Source organism: Hordeum vulgare, chromosome 4H (genome assembly GCF_904849725.1).
Source record: "Hordeum vulgare subsp. vulgare chromosome 4H, MorexV3_pseudomolecules_assembly, whole genome shotgun sequence".
In the NCBI taxonomy this organism is placed as follows: domain Eukaryota; kingdom Viridiplantae; phylum Streptophyta; class Magnoliopsida; order Poales; family Poaceae; genus Hordeum; species Hordeum vulgare.
In genome coordinates this window covers 605,285,216-605,307,101 of record NC_058521.1, presented here as the reverse complement: position 1 = coordinate 605,307,101, position 21,886 = coordinate 605,285,216, and the positions used below count along the sequence as shown (strand labels likewise).

At 43.5% G+C, this 21,886-nt stretch overlaps 1 protein-coding gene across 1 annotated transcript; it reads left to right on the top strand.

Moving 5' to 3' along the window:
- The first annotated feature begins 16,663 nt into the window (after positions 1-16,663).
- Positions 16,664-17,980, top strand: LOC123447543. Its single transcript, XM_045124150.1, has one exon. It carries the CDS (start codon positions 17,125-17,127, stop codon positions 17,710-17,712), a length of 588 nt encoding a protein of 195 aa, XP_044980085.1. The 5' UTR covers positions 16,664-17,124; the 3' UTR covers positions 17,713-17,980.
- The last annotated feature ends 3,906 nt before the right edge of the window (positions 17,981-21,886 follow it).

The window sequence follows — 21,886 nt, the reverse complement described above, 5'->3', positions numbered from 1 at the left end:
GAAGTGTGTCAGTGGCCTATTCAATTTGCCCTATTGGGACTTCAATTTACTTCGTCACAATCTTGATATCATGGATCAAGATTATTTCCTCATTCTGGCAATCCACTTGGAAGGCCTAGGAATTATGTTCTGAGCGGTGTGGCTAAAGTACAGGCACATAGATATGTCTTGTTCAATTGCTCCGATGTGAACTCATACCTTAGGTAATATCTTATGCTTCTAAATTGTCTTAGTTACCCTTTCCCCTACTTTACCTCTATTTGTTAACTACTTTGCAGAGCTCATGCTGATGAGATAACTAATGGATGCAATTTAAACCTTGATGTTGTTGAGAGGATTCAAAACGATAAGTTCCACGAATGGTTCCAAGCTCATGTAAGTGCCATATTCTGCATATACTATACACGCATCACTACATTTAGTTTTAATCAAATTCTAAATATTCAGATAAAGAAATTGGAGAAGGGAAATGGCGTCCATAGTATTGAAAAGGATATTATGATTGTTTGAACTTCTGATCAACCCATTCATAAATTAATGAATTATGTTAATGTTTCTAAATATGTTACCTTTAATAAAATGTATTGTTCAGTCTTGATGTTCTTCAATTATGTTTTGTGCATTCTTTATTTAATTTTGGATTGACGCTTTCATGTCAGATATGAAATTTTAGCGATAAAAGTAGCAGAAAGTGTTTTTTATTTTCTTGTTCATGTTTTTGCTGCATGCTACAGGTTTGGACTACATGCTGCATGGAGGCATGGAGGGGTGGTGGCATGTGTGCTTTGTGTTGGTACAGAACTGCTTGGTGGCTTCGTGCAGAGTAGCTAACAAACTTGCTTGACGATATACTAATGTGTGAGACTATGTGTTGGTTAAAACTTAGTGTACTCTTATATTTATGCTTGATAATTTGGTTCGCTATGACATCACGTGCTTATCTGGAACTTCATTTTGTACTTTGATCAACAACAGCTCATAATTAAGATAACGCAACTTGTTTGGAAATTTATTTTGTACTTTGGTTCATAGTTCGATATTGGTATACTCTTGTAGTGTTCAAAAATCATGTTCTGTGATCACAGGTTGCTATTTTTGTTAAAGTCTGAATCTGTCCTGAAGCAGTGTGAATGTTTTAGTTTCTCTACATATAGTTCTCTTGTTTTAGTTTTTCTACATATAGTTCTCTTGCTGATGGTTTGATTAGATGGTTAAAAGTTTGCACTCTCATGTGTCAAGATAAAAGTTCAACGTGGAATGAAGTCTCATTTACTAAGTTGAAAGTTCAAAGTTCTTCCAACGACACTCAGCTTTCTCATATTTTTTACTTTGTTTTACCCATGATTGTGGATCAAGGTGGTCCAACTAATAAAAAAAGTCACAGATATAACATGTCAATGTACAATATCTTTTATCAAAAAAACTTCCTAATTACAAGACATCAACATACTTTTATGCTTTATAAGAGAAAAAACGGATCAATAAAATCGTCAAAGCATATTAATATTAATTAAGTCCAGAATTACTTAAAAGAAGCTAGCACATCTTTTAATTTTAGCAAATTATGAAAGCACAAAAAAAATAATTTTTTAGAATATCCAAAAGAGTTGCACGTCTTTTATATTAAGATGAGAATGTTTTTTTTACAAGATTACAAACACATTATCTCTCCCTCCCTCCCTCCCTCTCTCTCAGCTAGTCTTAGAAAAAAGGGTCGTATGTATGCATATACATGGAAATAATCTCATTTTAGTAGAATTACGTACATGAAAAAAACATTTTTTTATTTAAGTCGTGCCTTCTATAGGATTTCGTATCTAGGCTACGTCAATGTTTTTATCGTAATATATTCGGTCCGTAAGCAAACACATGTCCCCTAAACTTTTGTGTAGCTAACATGTGAATGACGCAAGCCCGTAACTATTAACCCAGAGGTAGTGTACTACGATGGAATCGACCTGAGAATTGATTGCATGTATGTTGCAACAAGTATTTTCATGACAACAAAGAAAAACTCTATTCAATATTTACTACGTTGGTAATATTTACCTAGGTAGCTCACATGTGTTACAAACTTGTAACACAACATCACATCTTATATATGTGTTACATTTTTGTAACACTCTCTCGACAGACATAAATAATGTGTTACAACATCGTAACACATTCCACGCATGAGGAATATGTGTTACAACTTTGTAACACTTCCCATAGAATGTGTTACAACTTAGTTGTGGACACAAGTGTTGTGTTACAGCGCTTTTACGCAGTAACATATTTTTTCTTGTGTTACTGGGATGTGTTACCAAAGCTAATTCCTGTAGTAGTGGACCCAAAATCAATGACTAATAGCATACAAAATCAGTGACTAAAAGCATACAAAATTGGGACTCTGGGGTTCCCGAAACGTTCGGATCGCAGCGGGACCCAAAATGAGTGAGTAGCATAAAAAAGTGGCCAGAATAGGCCAAAACTGCGTTTTTGACGAGTTCCCCGTAACCGAACTCCAGGGTTCCCGAAACGTTCGGTTCACAGCGGGACCCGAAATCAGTGAATAATAGCATACAAAATTGCCCATAATAGGCCAAAACTACGAGTTTTGTCGAGTTCCCTATAACCGGACCCCGGGGTTCCCGAAACGTTCAGATCACAACGGGACCCAAAATCAGTGACTAATAGCATACAAAATCAGTGACTAATAGCATACAAATATGGAACCCAAAATGAGTGACTAAAGCATAGAAAATTGGCGAGAATAGGCCAAAAGTGTACTTTTTGACGAACTCCCCGAAACCGGACCCTGGAGTTCCCGAAACGTTTGGATCCGAGCAGGAACCAAAATTAGCAACTAATTGCATACAAAACTGGCCAGAATGAGACAAAACCGCGTGTTTTGACGAGTTCCCCATAACCGGACCCCGGGGTTCCCAAAACGTCCGAATTCGAGCATGACCCAAAATCAGTGACTAATAGCATACAAAATTGCCCATAATAGGCCAAAACTGTGAGTCTTGACGAGTTCACCCCAATCGGACCCCGGGGTTCCCAAAACATTTGGATTATATCAGGACCCAAAATCAGTGACTAAATAGCAACAAATTTGACCGGAAAAGGCCAAAAATGCGAGATTTGACGAGTTCCCGTAACCGGCCCCTTGGGTTGCCGAAAGTTCGAATCGCAGCAGGACCCAGAATGAGTGAGTCTTAGCATAAAAAACTGGCCGGAATAGGCAAAAACTGTTTGTTTTGATGAGTTCTCCATAACCGGACCCCGGGTTCCCGAAATGTTTGGATCGTAGCGGGACCCAAAATTAGTGAGTAATAGCATGCAAAAGTGGCCAGAATAGGTCAAAACTGTGATTTTTGATGAGTTCCCCGTAAATGGACCCCGGGGTTCCGGAAACTTTCTGATCGCAATGGGACCCGACATCAATGACTAATAGCATATAAAACTGGCGGGAATGGGCAAAAACTATGAGTTTTGACGAGTCCCCCTAACTGGACCCCGAGGTTCCCGAAACAATCGGATCGCTGCAGGACCCAAAATCAATGAGTAATAGCATACAAAACTGGACGGAATAGGCTAAAACTGTGAGTTTTGACGAGTTCCCTGTAACTGGACCCAGGGTTCTCGAAACATTTTGGTCCCACCGGACCGAAAATCAGTGAGTAATAGCATACAAAACTGCCCAGAATAGGCCAAAACTTTGAGTTTCGGCGAGTTCCCTATAACCGGACTCTGGGGTTGCCGAAACGTTCGGATCACAACGGGACCTAGAATCACTGACTAATAGCATACAAAATCAGTGACTAATAGCATACAAAATTGGGACCCAAAATCAGTGACTAAAGCATAGAAAACTCGCGAGAATAGGCCAAAACTCTAGTTTTTCACGAGTTCGCCCGAAAGTGGACCCGGGGTTCCTGAAACGTTCGGATGGGAGCAGGACCCAAAATTAGTGACTAATGGCATACAAAACTGGCCAGAATAGGCCAAAACTGCGAGTTTTGACGAGTTCCCTGTAATCGGACCATGGGGTTCCCAAAACGTACGGATCACATCAGGACCCTGTTTGAAATATGCCCTAGAGACAATGATAAATTAGTTATTATTATATTTCTTTGTTCATGATAATCGTTTATTATCCATGCTATAATTGTATTGATTGGAAAGACCAATACATGTGTGGATACATAGACAAAACACTGTCCCAAGTAAGCCTCTAGTTGACTAGCTCGTTGATCAAAGATGGTCAAGGTTTCCTGACCATAGACAAGTGTTGTCACTTGATAACGGGATCACATCATTAGGAGAATCATGTGATGGACTAGACCCAAACTATGAACATAGCATATAGATCGTGTCATCTTATTGTTATTGTTTTCTACGTGTCAAGTATTTAATGCTATGACCATGAGATCATATAACTCACTGGCACCGGAGGTATACCTTGTGTGTATCAAACGTCGCCACGTAACTGGGTGACTATAAAGGTTCTCTAAAGGTATCTCCGAAGGTGTTCGTTGAGTTAGTATGGATCAAGACTGGGATTTGTCACTCAGTGTGACAGAGAGGTATCTCGGGGCCCACTCGGTAATACAACATCACACACAACCCTTGCAAGCAATGTGACTAAGTGTAAATCACGGGATCTTGTATTACATAACGAGTAGAGAGACTTGCTAGTAATGAGATTAAAATAGGTATGCGGATACCGACGATCGAATCTCGGGCAAGTAACATACCGAAGGACAAAAGGAATGACATACGGGATTATATGAATCCTTGGCACTGAGGTTCAACCGATAAGATCTTCGTAGAATATGTAGGATTTAATATGGGCATCCAGGTCCCGCTATTGGATATTGACGGAGAAATGTCTCGGGTCATGTCTACATAGTTCTCGAACCCGCAGGGTCTATACACTTAAGGTTCGATGATGTTTTAGAATAGTTGAGTTATATGTGTTGGTGACCGAAGGTTGTTCATAGTCCCGGATGACATCACGAACGTCACGAGGGTTTCCGGAATGGTCCGAAATCAAAGATTGATATACAGAAAGTTGGTGTTTACATTCCGGAAAGTTTTCGCGCATTGCCGGCAGTATACCGGGAGTGACGAATGGGTTCCGGGGGCCCACTGGGTGGGCCCATGATACGTCTCCAACGTATCTATAATTTTTTTATGGTTCCATGCTATTATCTTGTCAACTTTGGATGTTTCATATACATGAATATGCTATTTTATATCTTTTTTGGGACTAACCTATTATCTCAGTGCCAAGTGCGAGTTTCTGTTTTTTCCGTGTTTTTGACCCTTTTTCAGACGGAGTCCAAATGGAATGAAACTTTACGATGATTTTTTTTGGACTAAAAGAGACCCCCAAAGCTTTGAAAGAAGGCCAGAAGAGCCACGAGGGAGTCACAAGCCCATGGGCGCGGCCTACCCCCTCGTCGCACCGTGTAGGCTTGTGACCTCCTCGTGGGCCCAACTGACGCAATTCCACCGCCATAAATTCCTATAAATTCAGAAACCCCCAAAAAGAAACCTAGATCGGGAGTTCCTCCGCCGCAAGCCTCTATAGCCACCAAAACCCAATATGGAGCCCATTCCAACACCTTGCTGGAGGGGGAATCCATCTCCGGTGGCCATCTTCATCATCCCGGTGATCTCCATGACGAGGAGGGAGTAGTTCACCCTCGGGGCTGAGGGTATGTACCAGTAGCTATGTGTTTGATCTCTCTCTCTCGTGTTCTTGAGATGTCTTGATCTCGATGTACCGTGGGCTTTGCTACTATAGTTGGATCTTATGATGTTCTTCCCCCTCTCCCTTCTTGTAATGAATTGAGTTTCCCCTTTGAAGTTATCCTATCGGATTAAGTCTTTGAGAACACTTGATGTATGTCTTGCACGTTTCTACCTGCTGTGATCAACTTGCGGGTTTGTGACAATTGGGAACCTATGCATATGGGTTGGCACACGTGGATTCATGTGAGTACTCGATGTATGTTTTGGTGATCAACTTGCGGGTTTGTGACATTGGGAACCTATGCATAGGGGTTGGCACATGTTTTGACTCTCCGGTAGAAACTTTGGGGCACTCTTTGAAGTTCTATGTGTTGGTTGAATAGATGATTCTGAGATTGTGTGATGCATATCGTATAATCATGCCCACGGATACTTGAGGTGACAATGGAGTATCTAGGTGACATTAGGGTCTTGGTTGATATGTATCTTAAGGTGTTATTCTAGTACGAACTCTTGAATAGATCGATCAGAAAGAATAACTTTATGGTGGCTTCGTACCCGACAATAATCTCTTCGTTTGTTCCCCGCTATTAGTGACTTTGGAGTGACTCTTTGTTGCATGTTGAGGGCTAGTTATATGATCCAATTATGTTATCTTTGTTGAGAGAACTTCACTAGTGAAAGTATGAACCCTGGGCCTTGTTTCCACGCATTGCAATACCGTTCGTGCTCACTTTTACCATTTGTTACCTTGCTGTTTTTGTAATTTCAGATTACAAAAACCTACATCTACCATCCATATTGCACTTGTATCACCATCTCTTCGCCGAACTAGTGCACCTATACAACTTACCATTGTATTGGGTGTGTTGGGGACACAAGAGACTCTTTTTTATTTGGTTGCAGGGTTGCTTGAGAGAGACCATCTTCATCCTACGCCTCCCGCGGATTGATAATCCTTAGGTCACCCACTTGAGGGAAAATTGCTACTGTCCTACAAACCTCTGCACTTGGAGGCCCAACAACGTCTACAAGGAGAAGGTTGCGTAGTAGACATCAGCCCACCATGCCCCAAGGAGTCCTCGTGGGTTTATTGGATGTACAATAAGGTATAATGGGCTGACAAAGTCATCCAAGGAAACCCATGAGGAAAAAGTGGAAAATCCAAAAGAGGTGGAAAAATAAGGAAGGAGTCCTAATCCAAGTGGGATTGGAGAAGGACTCCTCCCGTCCCCAAGTCGGCCGACCCAAGGAGGCCTCCTTGGCCGGCGCCCTAGGGCTTTGCCCCACCCCTTGGCTCCTCCTATATATACTAGAGATATAGGGCTGATTTGAGACAACTTTGCCACGTGCAACTCAAACCTACACCTCATAGTGCTTCCTCTAGACTAGATTTCTGCGGAGCTCGGGCGGAGCCCTGCATGAATAGATCATCACCAACACTAGCGCGCCGTCACGTTGTCGGAGAACTAATCTACTACTCCGTCTTGCTTGCTGGATCAAGAAGGTCGAGATCAACATCGAGTTGTACGTGTGCTGAACGCGGAGGTGCCGTCCGTTCGGCACTAGATCGGAACGGATCGTGGGACGGATTGCGAGACGGTTCGTAGGACGGAACGTGGGACTGTTCGAGAGGCGGATCGTGAAGACGTTCCACTACATCAACCGTGTTTCTTAACGCTTCCCTCTGAGCGATCTACAAGGTACTCAGATCTAATCTCCTCTCGTAGATGGACATCACCATGATAGGTCTTCGTGTGCGTAGAAATTTTTTTATTTCCCATGCAACGTTCCTCAATAGTGGTATCAGAGCTAGGTTAATGCGTATATGTTATCTCGAGTAGAACACAAAAGGTTTTGTGGGCGTTGATGTTCGATTTGCTGCCCTCCTTAGTCTTTTCTCAATTCAGCGGTATTGTTGGATTGAAGCGGCCCGGACCGACATTACTCGTACGCTTACGAGAAACTGGTTTCATCGACTAACATGCAACTTGTTGCATAAAGATGACTGACGGGTGCCTGTTTCTTCAACTTTAGTTGAATTGGATTTGACCGAGGCGGTCCTCGGAGAGAGGTTAAATAGCAATTTGCACATCACCGTTGTGGTGTTTGCGTAAGTAAAATGCGATCATACTAGATACCCATAGCAGCCACGTAAAACATGCAACAACAAATTAGAGGACGTCTAACTTATTTTTGCAGGGTATGCTTGTGATGTGATATGGCCAAAGACATGATGTGATATATTGGATGTATGAGAAGATCATGTTGTAATAGTTAATATCGACTTGCATGTTGATGCTACGGCAACCGGCAGGAGCCATAGGGTTTTCTTTAAACTAACGTTTGTGTTTGCAGATGCGTTTACTATATTGCTAGGTTGTAGCTTTAGTAGTAATAGCATAGATAGCACGACAACCTCGATGGCGGCAAGATGATGGAGATCATGATGATGGATATCATGGTGTGGCGCCGGTAACAAGCAGATCATGCCGGTGCTTTGGTGATGGAGATCAAGAAGCACAAGATCATGGCCATATCATGTCACTTATGAATAGCATGTGATGTTAATCCTTTCACTACTAGAAAAACAGATATAGCCAATATGGACACTAATGACGCACTATACATGTGGTGTGCCATTACTAAATAGTAATGGCGCACCATGTGTAGGTGCGCCATTATTAACCAACATAGTAATGGCGCACTAGGTGAAAAGTGCGTCATTACTAAGTTTGACGGCTAGCACGTAGTACTTCCATCCGTTCCTAAATATAAGTCTTTTTAGACAATTCACTAATAGACTAGATACGGATGTATATAGACATACTTTAGAGTGTACATTCAATAATTTTGATTCGTATGTAGACCCCTAGTGAAATCGTTTAAAAGGCTTATATTTAGGAACGGAGGGAGTACCATGCATACGACGTACTACCCCGTTCTTAAATATAAGTCTTTAAAAAGGTTTCATTAGTGAACTATATACGGATGTATATAGACATACTTTAGAGTGTAGATTTATTCACTTTGCTTCGTATAGACTTCTAGTGAAAGCTCAAGCTCGACGGTTAGCACGTAGTAGCATGCATACGACGTACTACCCCGTTTTTAAATATAAGTCTTTAAAAAGTTTCATTAATGGACTACATACGGATATATATATATATATAAACATATTTTAGAGTATAGATTTATTTACTTTTCTTTGTATGCAGACTTCTAGTAAAATATCTTAATAGATAGGAACGGAGCGAGTATAAACCGTGGGCGCCCGCTCGGCGGCTAGCTGAAGCTCGTCGCCACGCCGACGTGGCCCGCCCGACCGCCCGACCCCGCGTCACGATCGAGCTGCATGCATGCCATCTCCGGCCATCCGCTGCATGCATGCCCTGCCCTACCCTACCCTACCCTACCCTACTGGAGTACTACCAATTATTCACGTCCGCGTCCGGTGGGTCTCCGGTGGAGCCGAGCCGACTGTCCCCGCGCCCCCGCCGTCCGTGCGCCGGCGTCACTTACTTTGTCGGCTACTATCTGATGGAGACACAAAAGTTTTCAGACTGTCAAAAAGAAAAGAAAAAAACATGTTACATAAAATTACATAAAGAATCGATCAATCAAAGAATGAAGAGAGCAAACGCAAAATGGCTGCGTCCCTCGACTCGACTTGTTGGAGAAAATGTGGTACCGCATGCATGCAAATGCGCTCCATCGTCACGCGCGCAATTACGCATGTGCTGTGTGTGTGTGTGTATGCATACCATATATACATCCATGCATCTACTTCCACCACAAAGTACACAAACTTAATACTCCGATACATTGCACCGATCGAGCGAGAAGTAGCTAGTACAGTACTACAGTATAATGTTTGTTTGGAACATGTACAGGCCACTGTCACCATCCATCAATCTAGACAGCTTCCATTCTTAGCCGCCGCAGCCCCGACCTACCATTTCAGTCACCATCGTCAAACTAGTTAATTTTTACTGTCAATGGTTTGTCAACCAGCGCCTTTTGTATTGCCTGCTGTGCTCGGAGTAGATCATCGTCTTTTTCCCCGGTAATATAAGGCCAAGTCATCATTTTTTTTTAAAAAAGGAGGATGACCCCCGCACGTGCTTGTTTCGGTTCTTATACTCTTGAATAAACAGTTTAAGTTATATTTTATTTTCATATTCCTGTTTATCGTGACGAGAGCTTTCAATAAGATCCATTTCAAATACGTTTTGATGATATTTAAAAAAAAAAAAAAGTTTCAACTCCTAAAACTTAGTACGAGTCACCGATAAAATCATGATTTTCGTGCCTACAATTAATCGACAAAAAAAGGCTTAGAATTTTACCACTAGCGTTGACTATATCAAACCAAGGTTTTCTTTTATCGACGCTGTTTTTTTTTTCACTAGTTGGACCAGAAGAACTGAGTTTCTTGAAAAAAAAACACAAAAAATGTAGAGTTTTCTTTCCCAAAAGAATTCAAGTGAATTTTGACATTTTTAGCATAACAACATATAGACTAACATGGTCTAGTTAGGATTATTGGCATAGAAAATATGGATTGGACATAGGAACGGCTATTGGTTGCGGACGGTTCGAGAGTCCGCGTTGAAGATGTCCTAAGCATATTTCCAACAAAATGGTCCTTCGTCTCGATCATGTTCTTGCCCTGCATATGCCCAATGAATTAAGAGACCAAACACAAAATGGCTCCGGCCGTCCCTCAAGTGGAGAACATGTGAGTATCGTAGATATATATTGGTGCGAATGAATAAGGACAGATACGTTGCATCCTGGATTGGTTTGTTTGGAACGTTCCACAGGCCACTGTCACCATCCAACTTTCCACTAGTCTACATGTAGTCACCACGTACGCTACACAACAGCCTCCATCGGGCTTTGTCGAATCGTAAGCCGCAGCCAACAGAAAGCTCTCAACCAACATTCAGTCACCATCGTCAAGTACAAGTAATTTAATTACTCCATCCGTCTCAGTTTACAAGTCCGGTACATGTATCTAGATCGTTAGTTTGACCAAGTTAATGAAAAAAAATTATAACAAAAAATATATAATTAGAAACTTTAAATGTTCTATTTTCTAATTATATGATTTTTATGTTAAATAATATATTTTATATATGTTGAATTAACGATCTAGGTACACGTGTACGTCTTTTAAACTGTGACGAAGGAAGTACTAGCATCGGTTATTGTCAATCACTCCTTTTGCGTTCGCTATGCTGCTCAAGGGGTAGATCAAAATGTTAACATCGCGAAACTACTTCCGGGACTTATATTCGCCACCAGCTTGCACAAGATGAAACTACCTCAGGAAATTCATGTTCATGTAAAATTCTACCAAATGCAATTGCGTCGAGGGTTGTGACTTGTGAGACACGGTTTTGACGATCGCTCGAGTCACCCACGGGGGTCTCAGGTGAAACCCTAGCTGCCGCTGCCCCCACCACCCCGTTGTCATCGGGGTAAGTCGAGACAAAATCCTGCTCGACCGACGATGATGGCAGGATACCTTCTCGTGCCGCAATCTGTCGTGTGATAAGCTTTCTAGCCACGCAACACATCAGCCTCGTATGGTGCAACACGGTCAATGGATCTTGGACGTCGGGGTGTTGATCCCGGGTGCCCTGGGTGGTCATCGTGATCCGTGGGGGGCGGCTGGCATGGGTGGTCGTGTGGTAATGGACCTTCAGCGCTCAGATCTAGCAATGGCCGCTCGGGGCCTGGTCCCTGAAGACAATGGTGAAGTGAGAGCAACAACAACGACAAGGAAACGGGTATCAACTTGTTAGGGTGGTACGGCTACCGTGTTGTCATGAGTCTCTGCTATAGGATTTTTAGAACACGTGTGCGTGACGATATCGAGGATGTTCGGCTCTTCATGTTGTGTGACAGTTCTATGATCGTAAGCATAGATTTGGCATAGATGTGCCAGTGGTTCGGCTCTTCATTTCGTCATGCGTTGTTTTCGGATAACGTTTCTCGTAGCTCGTGCGTTCCAATGGCGGTGGGCAGTGTTGGTGTTGGTCTGTTGCAAGTCATTGGTTGTGTATTTTTTTTGTTCTTATTATTACTTATATTGTTTTGGCCGCGTGCATCCTCGATGTTTCGATTAGGTCTTGATATTGTATCCTTGCAGATACAAGGTGTAATTAATGTATAGTCAGCGATGGAGCTGGACAAGGCGACGACATTATCCTCAAACATGTGGCGGAAGAACTAGAAGCGGCATGGATCGAGGAGCTCGAAGTGGCGGACATGCCTTAACATAGAAACTAGCTAAAACTCTTTCTTTATTCATTGAAAAACTTGTTTCCAAAATCGTGTTTGACATGTTATAATTCTGTAGCTAATCTGTTGTAAATTTCTGGTAACTAAACAAGTGAATAAATGCATCTAGGCCTCTTTCAAAATCCACATCATGCTTGTAATCTTTTTATAATTCTGTTATTCAAATTCATATCTACTTGGTCGCTTTTGATTTGGTATGCCAATCTGAAAATAATCTGAATTTTCCAGTTTGTGAGATCCCTGGTTTGGGAATAGGTAAACATTAATTACCACTACATTAATTTCATTCTTATTTTGATTTATGGTGTGGATTCAGACAAATGCATGCATAAATGAGACGTTTGACCCTGCATACTACATCATCCGTTTCTAAATACAAGTCTTTTAAAAGATTTCATTAAGGGTCTATGTATAAAATAAAATGAATGGATCTATATATTAAAACTAAAATATGTATATATACATCGAATCTAGTTCATTAGTGAAATCTGTAAAAAAAACTTATACGGAGTATTTACCAACGGAAGGAGTAGTAGTACATCAATAATGTAGGGAGCACCAAACGATAGCTGGTTTTGGGGGATTTTTTCACTGTTTTGATCCTTAAGGCGTAAGTTCATCACAAAACGAACTGGGTTCGAAAGTATTTCACGTTTTGACCCTTTTGGAAACGCCACAGACCGTGGCGTTGCAGGCCTTAGCAGAAACGTCAGTCTACTGGACGTTGCACGCCTCATGTGCAACGCCAGTCTACTGGACGTTGCAGACCAAAGCAGAAACGCCAAGGGGGCTGGCGTTGCAGACCAAAGAAGAAACGCCAAGGTCCCTGGCGTTGCAGGGCTCATAAGTAACTGGCCCGCGGCCGCTTCCTCCACCTCCACTTCTTTCTTCCTCCTCTTCCATGAAAAAGCTCTCCCTCCTCCTCCAGATCCCCCCCTTCGATCTCCCTCCTCCCCCAACCGTTTTGTTGGTTCTTTGGGGCAAATCGAAGAGGCCGGTAAGCTCCTCCAATCCCTCCAATTAGTTTTTGCAATGATTTTGTATTCGTGTAGATTTCTTTTGCACTAGGTGTACGTATGTTTTGAAGTAAAATTTATTTTGTGATTGTTAATAGGTGTAGTTTATGGTGTCTCTATGTGTAATTTTTGGTGGCTATATGTATAACCTAGGTTTTGTTCATATTATCCGCATAAGGTTTATGCCTAGGTTTAGTTCATATTATTCGAAGAGGTCGGTAATAATTTTCTTCATATTATGTAGGATGTTTCGTCCCGATCAATATCCGGGTCTTGATGACTACTATGAGCAGAAGCATCGTGCGGTGCTAGTTGAAAGAGGAGAGGTAATTATGATTTTATTGATGATTAATTTTGTATACTCCATGATTTGTATATTTTCACAAGTTGAACCCATTAACAAATTATGCCTTTGTTTGTTTAGGTTCCTCCACTACTTCGTTTGAGGGGGCACAACCCCAATGAAACTCTTGTATATGACCCTCATTACGAGCCATATTTTAGAAGAACGGATCTTCTTCAATTTGTGCTCAACTTTAAAGGCACACCACCATGGTTGAACGCCACTGCCCTAACAGCACTTACGGATCGATGGAGGCCGGAGACGCACTCTTTTCACCTTCCTCTTGGTGAGATGAGCATAACCTTGGAGGATATTGCTATGATCTCCGGGCTTCCTATCGAGGGCAGGGCTCTTACAGGGAAGGTTAGGGCCGCCAGGTGGCGACAACGGGTTGCAGCATTGGTTGGTGTTGAACCCGAGCCATGGACACATGAAACTAGGAAGGATCCTAGGCCATCCGGTGTGTTGTTCTCTTGGATACAGAGACATTTTCACAGATGCCCAAGGGATGCTAGTCCGCTTGTTGTGGAGAGGTTCGCGAGAGCTTATCTCTGGAATCTTTTGACCCAAGTGGTGTTTCCGGATGGCACTGGGGACACAGCCTCATGGATGTTCTTGGATCCGCTTCGTGACTGGGATGTGAAGTGGAGTTGGGGTTCGGCGGCACTAGCCTTCTTGTACCGTCAGGTATGGCTTAATATCATGCATTTTCATTTTATTCAATGGGATATGATGCATTTTCATTTTATTAAATCTGTAGTTGGATGGAGCATGCATGAGGAGTAAGCCGACGTCCTGTCTTGGAGGTTTCGTCTGGGCCCTACAGGTTTGGATGTGGGAGCGTATCCCTGTTGGCCGGAACTTCAGCCTTGCTCCGGAAGAACCCTGGAAGTACCCGTTTGACGGGGACGAGGAGCGATACCCCACTATCGCACACACATGGGCTAATGTCCAATGGACGAGTATCGCGGCTATGGGGCGGTATAAGGCATACATAAGCGAGCTTGACATGCTAACTTACGAACAGGTAAATGCTTTATCAAATTTGCTGATTTTTTTTCATGGATGGTTGAGTGACTTGTTGTTATGTAGGTTAATTGGAGGTCGTACACGGTACTTAGGCAGTATCCTCTGAGCAACATGTGCCTTCGTGACCAGCATCTTTGGCGTGTGCGGTGCCCGATGATATGCTTTTATGTGGTGGAGTGGCATCTTCCTCATCGTGTTTCAAAGCAGTTCGGGGTACAACAACGCACCCCGCCGGATTACGTCGAGACAAGTGTGAAGCTACATAAGTGAGTCTTTTGTATCACGTGTTTCTCCTGTTGATCAATGTCTAACATGAAAAAATGAAGCTGATGTAGTATTCTAATGCTTTGTAGGACAAACCGGCAAAGCAATAAGACTGTCATCAATTGGGAGGAGAACCACATTACTTGGGTGGACATGTGGAATGCTCAGAGACAACATCGAGTTGAAAATGATGAAACACCAGACACTGACGAGGCGGCATACTTAAGGCATTTGGAGTGGATGCGTAGAGAGTACAGAGTTATCCATAAGGCTGCCTGGACTCGTTCCGATTGCTTGGACTTACTGTCGAGTGAGGCTGCTGATGCTGCATTCAACAATTCAATTAGGGAGACAGTTCGAGCGCATCTTGACTATGGTCCTCTCCATGACCGAGTGGTACGTCCCTCCTTTAAAATATAAACAAGTGTCATTTATCTGTGGATGGTATGTCACATGTGTTTTATCCAGGGCACGGAGCTATGGAGATGTATCAACGAGAGTAACGTGGTCCTTGCCCGTGCCCCATGTCCACAAACGGACGGACTTGTTAGAACTACTCTACAGGTTTGATGCCTTGTTAACCTTTGTTTTGTCATACCTTTGTTAGCATATTAACATGTCATTATCTTTTCCTTGCGCAGAAGGTCGCCAATCGGTGCCGCACACTAGCGGCTTTACTTTCTTGCCACGGTGTTTCGTCCACCGATGTGAGGGCACGTGCGCAGTACACGATGGATGTGCAGTCTTCCGCTCGTCCGTCTTCGAGTGGAGCACATGTTTCTTCTAGCCGAGCACATGAAGAGGAGATTGAAGAAGAAGATGAGTCCGACAACGACGCCGCGGATGAGGACTTCATTGAGTTTGGGGCTTCGCAGATGGAAGATGCTCCGCAGTCAAGTCAACCCACTCAGCCGACGGAAGCAACACGTCGAGCTAGCTCAAGGAACATCAGACGTCCTGGCTGGCAGAACACTCCAGAGGGCTACGTTACTAAGGGCAAGATGGCTGCAAAGAGAGGGAGGAAGTGAAGTATGTTACTTATGTCGTATTCTGAGTGTTATGATGTTGTCTGTTGAACTACTATGTTTTCTGTTGAACCATGTTGTTTGTCGAACTACGTCTGTTAAACTATGAACTATGATGTTATGCTTAGTCTTATGATTTAAATTATGGTGTTATGCTTTGAATTATGGTGTTATGTTTTGATGAATGGTGTTATGCTGTGAATTATGGTGCTATGTTTTGATGAATGGTGTTATGCTGTAAATTATGGTCTTACGACTTAAACTATATTCTATGAAATATGTTTGTTGATCAAAACAGTGAAAAAATCTTGTTTTGAGGTACTGGACTAAGGAAACGCCAGGAAGCATGGCGTTTCTGGTTGGGTCTGCAACGCCAGCAGGTCTGGCGTTTCTGCGCTGGGTGCAACGCTGGCCAGGACCCCAGCAATGTGGTACTGGACTAAGGAAACGCCAGGGACCTTGGCGTTTCTGCTTTGGTCTGCAACGCGAGCCCCCTTGGCGTTTCTGCTTTGGTTTGCAACGTCCAGTAGACTGGCGTTGCACATGAGGCCTGCAACGTCCAGCAGACTGGCGTTGCTGCTAAGGCCTGCAACGCCACGGACTGTGGCGTTTCCAAAAGGGTCAAAACGTGAAATACTTTCGAACCCAGTTTGTTTTGTGATGAACTTACGCCTTAAGGATCAAAACAGTGAAAAAATCCGGTTTTAGCCGTGTTGCAAGTGACCAAAAAGACTGTTGAAAGAATATTCACCCAAAGACAAACATGGAGTAAATCAATTGTGATAGTATGTGCTGCGTCAATTTTTGAGATGATTGCTTTGCGAAACGTGGTGTAAAAAATGACTGGGCTACGCAGCTGGAAAGCAATAGCCACATGTGCGTGCAGCTGGAGGATCTCTACGCTAATTGAATCAGAATATATTGAGATTTCATCCCCATTTATTTATTTTTTGATTTTACTAGTGTACTGGTTAAATAAGTGGCACGTTCTTTGGTGAGTGGATCCAAATCCAGGAAGGAATCCCAACTGCATCCACCTGGAGAGGAGATTCCTTCCCCTTTCTTTCTCCTCTCCTCTCCTTCCTCCACAGTGGCTCCCTCCCTCACCATCACCTTTCTTTCTCCGGTGGCTCCCTCCCTCACCTTCCTCTACAGTTCCAGCTCCAGCTCCAGCTCCAGTCCCCACCCACATACGCTTTTATATACCCAAACCAAACCCAACCAATAGTGAGGCCAAGCGTGGCCAGACCCACTACTTATCCAGGACGTACGGGAGCGTGCCGTGGCCGGCCTCCGGCGAGGGGGATCACGCCCAAGGACAGACCGCTTGCTTGCTTGCTTCCTGAGGTGCTCTTGGGGTGAGCGTGCGTGTGACGGTGACCGGTCCATGGAGATGCCTACGTCGCCGGGCGCGGGCGCGTTTCGGTTTCTTGGCCTGCTCAAGCAGCCGGAGCCGGGCCACGACGCCGCTTGCTTCGAGCTGGACGAGAGCGACGTCGTCTGGCCGGCTGGCGGCGTGGACGTCGACGGGTGGACGGCCGAGGCTGCGGTGGTGGCCCCGCGGCGCTCCAGCGCGCGGCGTCGCGCGGCGCACGCCGTGCCGCAGAGCTTCGGGCTGTCGTCGCTCCTCGCCGACGGCGTGGAGGGGCAGCAGCTGCTTCACGCGGGGGTGGCCATGGCCGTGCCCGTGAGGCCGGGTCACGGCGCCGCGGCGGCACCGAGGCAGTCGGCGCCGGTCAGGGTGCCGGTGTGGCCGGGGCAGGCGGCCGGGCGTACCTTCAAGAAAGCCGAGGAGTCCGACGAAGAAGAGGACAACGGCGGGGAGGAGGAGATGGTGCCGCCGCACGTGGTGGCGGCGCGGCGGCACGCGCGGTCGTCGTCCGTGCTGGAAGGCGCCGGGCGGACGCTCAAGGGACGCGACCTGCGCCGCCTCCGCAACGCCGTCCTCCGCCAGACCGGCTTCCTCGACCTCTGAAATCTGAAGAAGAAGAAGAAGAAGAAGAAGAAGAAGAAGAAGAAGAAGAAGAAAATGCATGCATGCCGGCCGGCACGATCAACCACGGCCACCGATGATGATGGTCAACTTCCATTCCAAGTCCCGTCGATCAGCTCCTGCCATGCCATGCCATGCCATGCATCCTCCCCTGCATCCATCTCGTCTTCAGAGCGACCAAACAAAACCCTCTCTCTGTTAATGTCTGAAACTCTGGATACCTGAATTGAATTCAATCCATTCAATTTCATTGGCTTGGCCTGAGTGTTTGCTGCTGTTGACTGACTCCAGTTACTACTATTATCCATCAGATCTTGCAACATTATATACTTCGAAATCGCACAAAAATTACAGTATCTTCCAAAACTCACAGGATCGAGATCTGCAAGAATTTTGTATTGGTTTCATCTGGAATCAACCCACACATACAGTACTACTTTTATCCTCAAAAAGTGTGGCAACCAAACCGAGGTCCCAAACAATGTTTGATCTGATTAGGAGCTCATTGTGACAGTCTGATGTCAACATGCGCATATATTAGTAACCAGACACTTGATTAAAGAAGCCATCCATGACTTTGACATGAGAGATGCAGAATCATTCTATAATTGAAACCCTGGTACTACAGCACTAGCACATCCATCATCCATCATCAACCAACCAGCCTAGATAGATAGATAGATACATATAAAACACCCACACTAGCTAGCTTGGCATCTGCTTCTGCTAGGGTAGTTGTGAATTTGACACTAGCATACTATGCTATGCATGATGCAACTCAACTCAATCAATGGGCGCCCTCCCAATTATATCATGTCGTCTCACATGGGGTGTGGAATAGTAGATAACTATAATTGAGAGAGAATGGAATCCAATTGGCCTCTCACCTTGGCTGGCTCAGGTATCCCAATCCCAATCAATCACTCCTCTGCTCTGCCATTGCCGTCCAACAGTGCAGTACGTACACTTTGGGATTATTTTTTGTGGCCCAGTTGCGGCTTGACGGCTAGCTACCAGAAAATATGTTACTAGTATGATTCAGATCCCTATCTTTTGTAAGCATGACCTACTTACTGTATTATTTGTGTGTGTACTCAACACTGCATTCAGATTCTCATTGCTCAAGCTTTTCACCCACAATCTTATACTCCCTCCGTCCTAAAATAAGTGTCTCAATTTTAATTACAATTTTGTACTAGAGCTAGTACAAAGTTGAAACACTTATTTTGAAACAGAGGGAGTAGTATATTCCAGGAAAAGCCAATAGCAAGAAGGCGATTGTGTCCGTAATAGCAATGGAACGAAATAATGTTCTTAGCTTGGGCGATTGTTGGTAATAGACAATTTGCCATCCAATTGTGTGTGATACCAAGTTACATCGCCACGTGTAGAATGGTGTAGTCTGCACTACCAAAAAATTGTCAAACAAATGATAGCATTATTTAGAAAAACGGTTTTTTTGGAGACTTCAAACATAAAAGCACATCTAAAGTGCATACAAATGTGTTTGAATAAAGTCTTGTTAGGTGCCTGTGCATAGAAAAATCTTGGTTCTATATATATGGTAACAAATGTATATGGTAAAAATAACAATACAGTCAATACAATCGGCAAGATTAAGTTTAGTTTAAGTCTTATATTTGACAAATGCATAACACTTTTTGGAAAACGTGATTTTTTTAACATGAGCTACTGTTTTAGTTTTATGAACATTTCTTGTCACATACAAGCTTCTATCTAAAAACTCAAAAAAAAACATTTTACTTTGTTGGAGTACATGTTTTATACGCACACAAAATATGTTGATATACTAGATAATTTCTTTTGCAACACATGAACATTCATTTTCATATACAACAGAATATTTATTTTGTAATAACAAACTCTTAGTTTGATATGTCTGAAAATTTTATTTTATCTAATATGTAGATATTTATTTCCACATATGTCAATATGGAAAAAACACATAAACATGTTTACTATATGTAAATAGTCGGATACCCATAAAAATATAAAATAGTAAGATACATATATTTTAAAAGACACCTCACATTTTTTAGTTGTAAGAGATTTTACATAAAAGTAAAAAAACATGTTGTGAATGGGCCGCACAATGTGTCAGCCTACGTATGGTTGTTTCGGGCAACGCGGGCCTGTTACTCACTACATGTGTCACATAGGGCCTCATGAAGGTTGATTGCCCAACAAGCAAATCTGACGATGCAATGTACTCACAGCTACATTGACGACTTTTTCCCTCACGTTAGGATTTCTTCCTCTCGTTGTCCATGACAACGTTGAGACTATCCAGTCCTTCCCCTCCCTGGACCCCTGTTCTCTGCCCTGGTGTTGGTGTCAGCCCCGAGCCGCCGCTGAACCTTGGTACTTGCGGTTGTTTGGGAGGGGTTGGGAGTTTTCGGTGGCTTTTATGACGACGATCGTCAGATCGATCTGTCTCGATTTTGAAGGATCGCATGTCGCAGGGACTCGTCATCGTCATCCACGGGAGGGGTGGCAAGGTCGAGGATCTCATGAAGGAACTCGCCCTGCAAGAAGATGACCTAGACGATGTAGTCTTTGAAGAATTCGATGCCCCAGCGGAGGAAGATATCCGATGGATGATCCTTGCCTGAGTTCTTCCACAACATGAGAACGACGCAGCTTGAGAACGGTGCGGGATCTGGTCAGGACAGCCAAGATCAAAACCTAGGAGGAAAACTTGTTCATGATGCAGTTCAACTGTCTTGGAGACTGGGAGAAGGTCATCCAAGGGGAGGGCATGGCACTTCAGAGGCAATCCAGTGATCATTGCTCCATATGATGAATATTCCAAGACAACTTCATCAGAGCTCTACAAGTTCGAGATTTGGGAACGGATCATTGACCCGGCCACAGCATATCATTGACCCACGCTAAAAAACCTCCATTGGCATGGGCCTTAGACGGGAGGTTTGGCTCCAACGCCAAGTCGAGCCAATAGGGTGTGTTCTTGCACAACGACACTGTCCTGGGAGCCGGCGACGAGGTGGGGAGGTAACACATAGGGATTGGGTGATGGGGACACCTCGTCGTCGGGCTTTCATAGCCGGGGATGCAGCTCTGTGGTCATCGAAATTGCCGATTTGTGAATTCAGGGGAGCGGTGGAGGCCATTAATGGGTGGGTGGTGTGATAGCCGTCGGCGGTCGTTACTCCTAGCGGGATCTAGAGTGGCCCCACATATCAATACGAGTCTTTTCTGCGTACTTTGTCCTCACTCATGCGCACTCAGAATCAACTTTCCGGTCGGTCACCCATCCTAGAACTACTCCAAGCCAAGCACGCTTAACCTGGGAGTTCTGTTTGAATGGGCTCCCGGAAAAGAAGGAAATCCTTATTGATATGAGTAGTCTATCATCCCTAATAAGCCAGGCTATCACAGGTGGTTAGGCGCCCCATAACCATGGCTCATCGGTGAATATCTATGTGTCGTGCTGCATGTACCTACGTCACACAACTTCAAATCCCGGTTGTGATGCGAGGAGGAAGAAGTTGGAACTTCACTCCTATTAGCAATTGGGGTACGGAGCGAGCTGCATACCAGACCTCTCTAGTCACCAAAATATGAAGGCTACAATTATACCGATCGATAGCCATATGGCCACTCTAATTGAATGTAATTTTGGCTGAAAATCATTATATTGACGGTTATTTATGGTGATCGGGGCTATATGACAACTCGGCTATAGCTGCTCTTTTTCGATAAAGGATGAATTTATTAGCTCAAAATGGATCGGCAAGGAGATACAAACACAATGAGAACACATCCGGGTGGAATATAGTTAAATTCTAATCTAGACATATTTTCTTAGTATATAGTTAAATTTATGCACTCTAGAGTAGTCTAGCGAGTTCTAAAACTTAATAATACTGTGGATATAGAACATGCAGAGACACCATCGTATATTAGCAATGTGATACTCTTCAATATTAAATTTGTGACTAGTTGTTACAATATAAGATTTTATTGATTGTCCAAATTAAATAATAAATTATAGATTTAATTTAAGAAAATAAATTATACATGTACCGATTAACATTATAACTATATCACAAATTGATCTCTATCCTTATATACAAGTGCAGTTAGATTGTCAATTGTGTGTCGTATTCAAGAT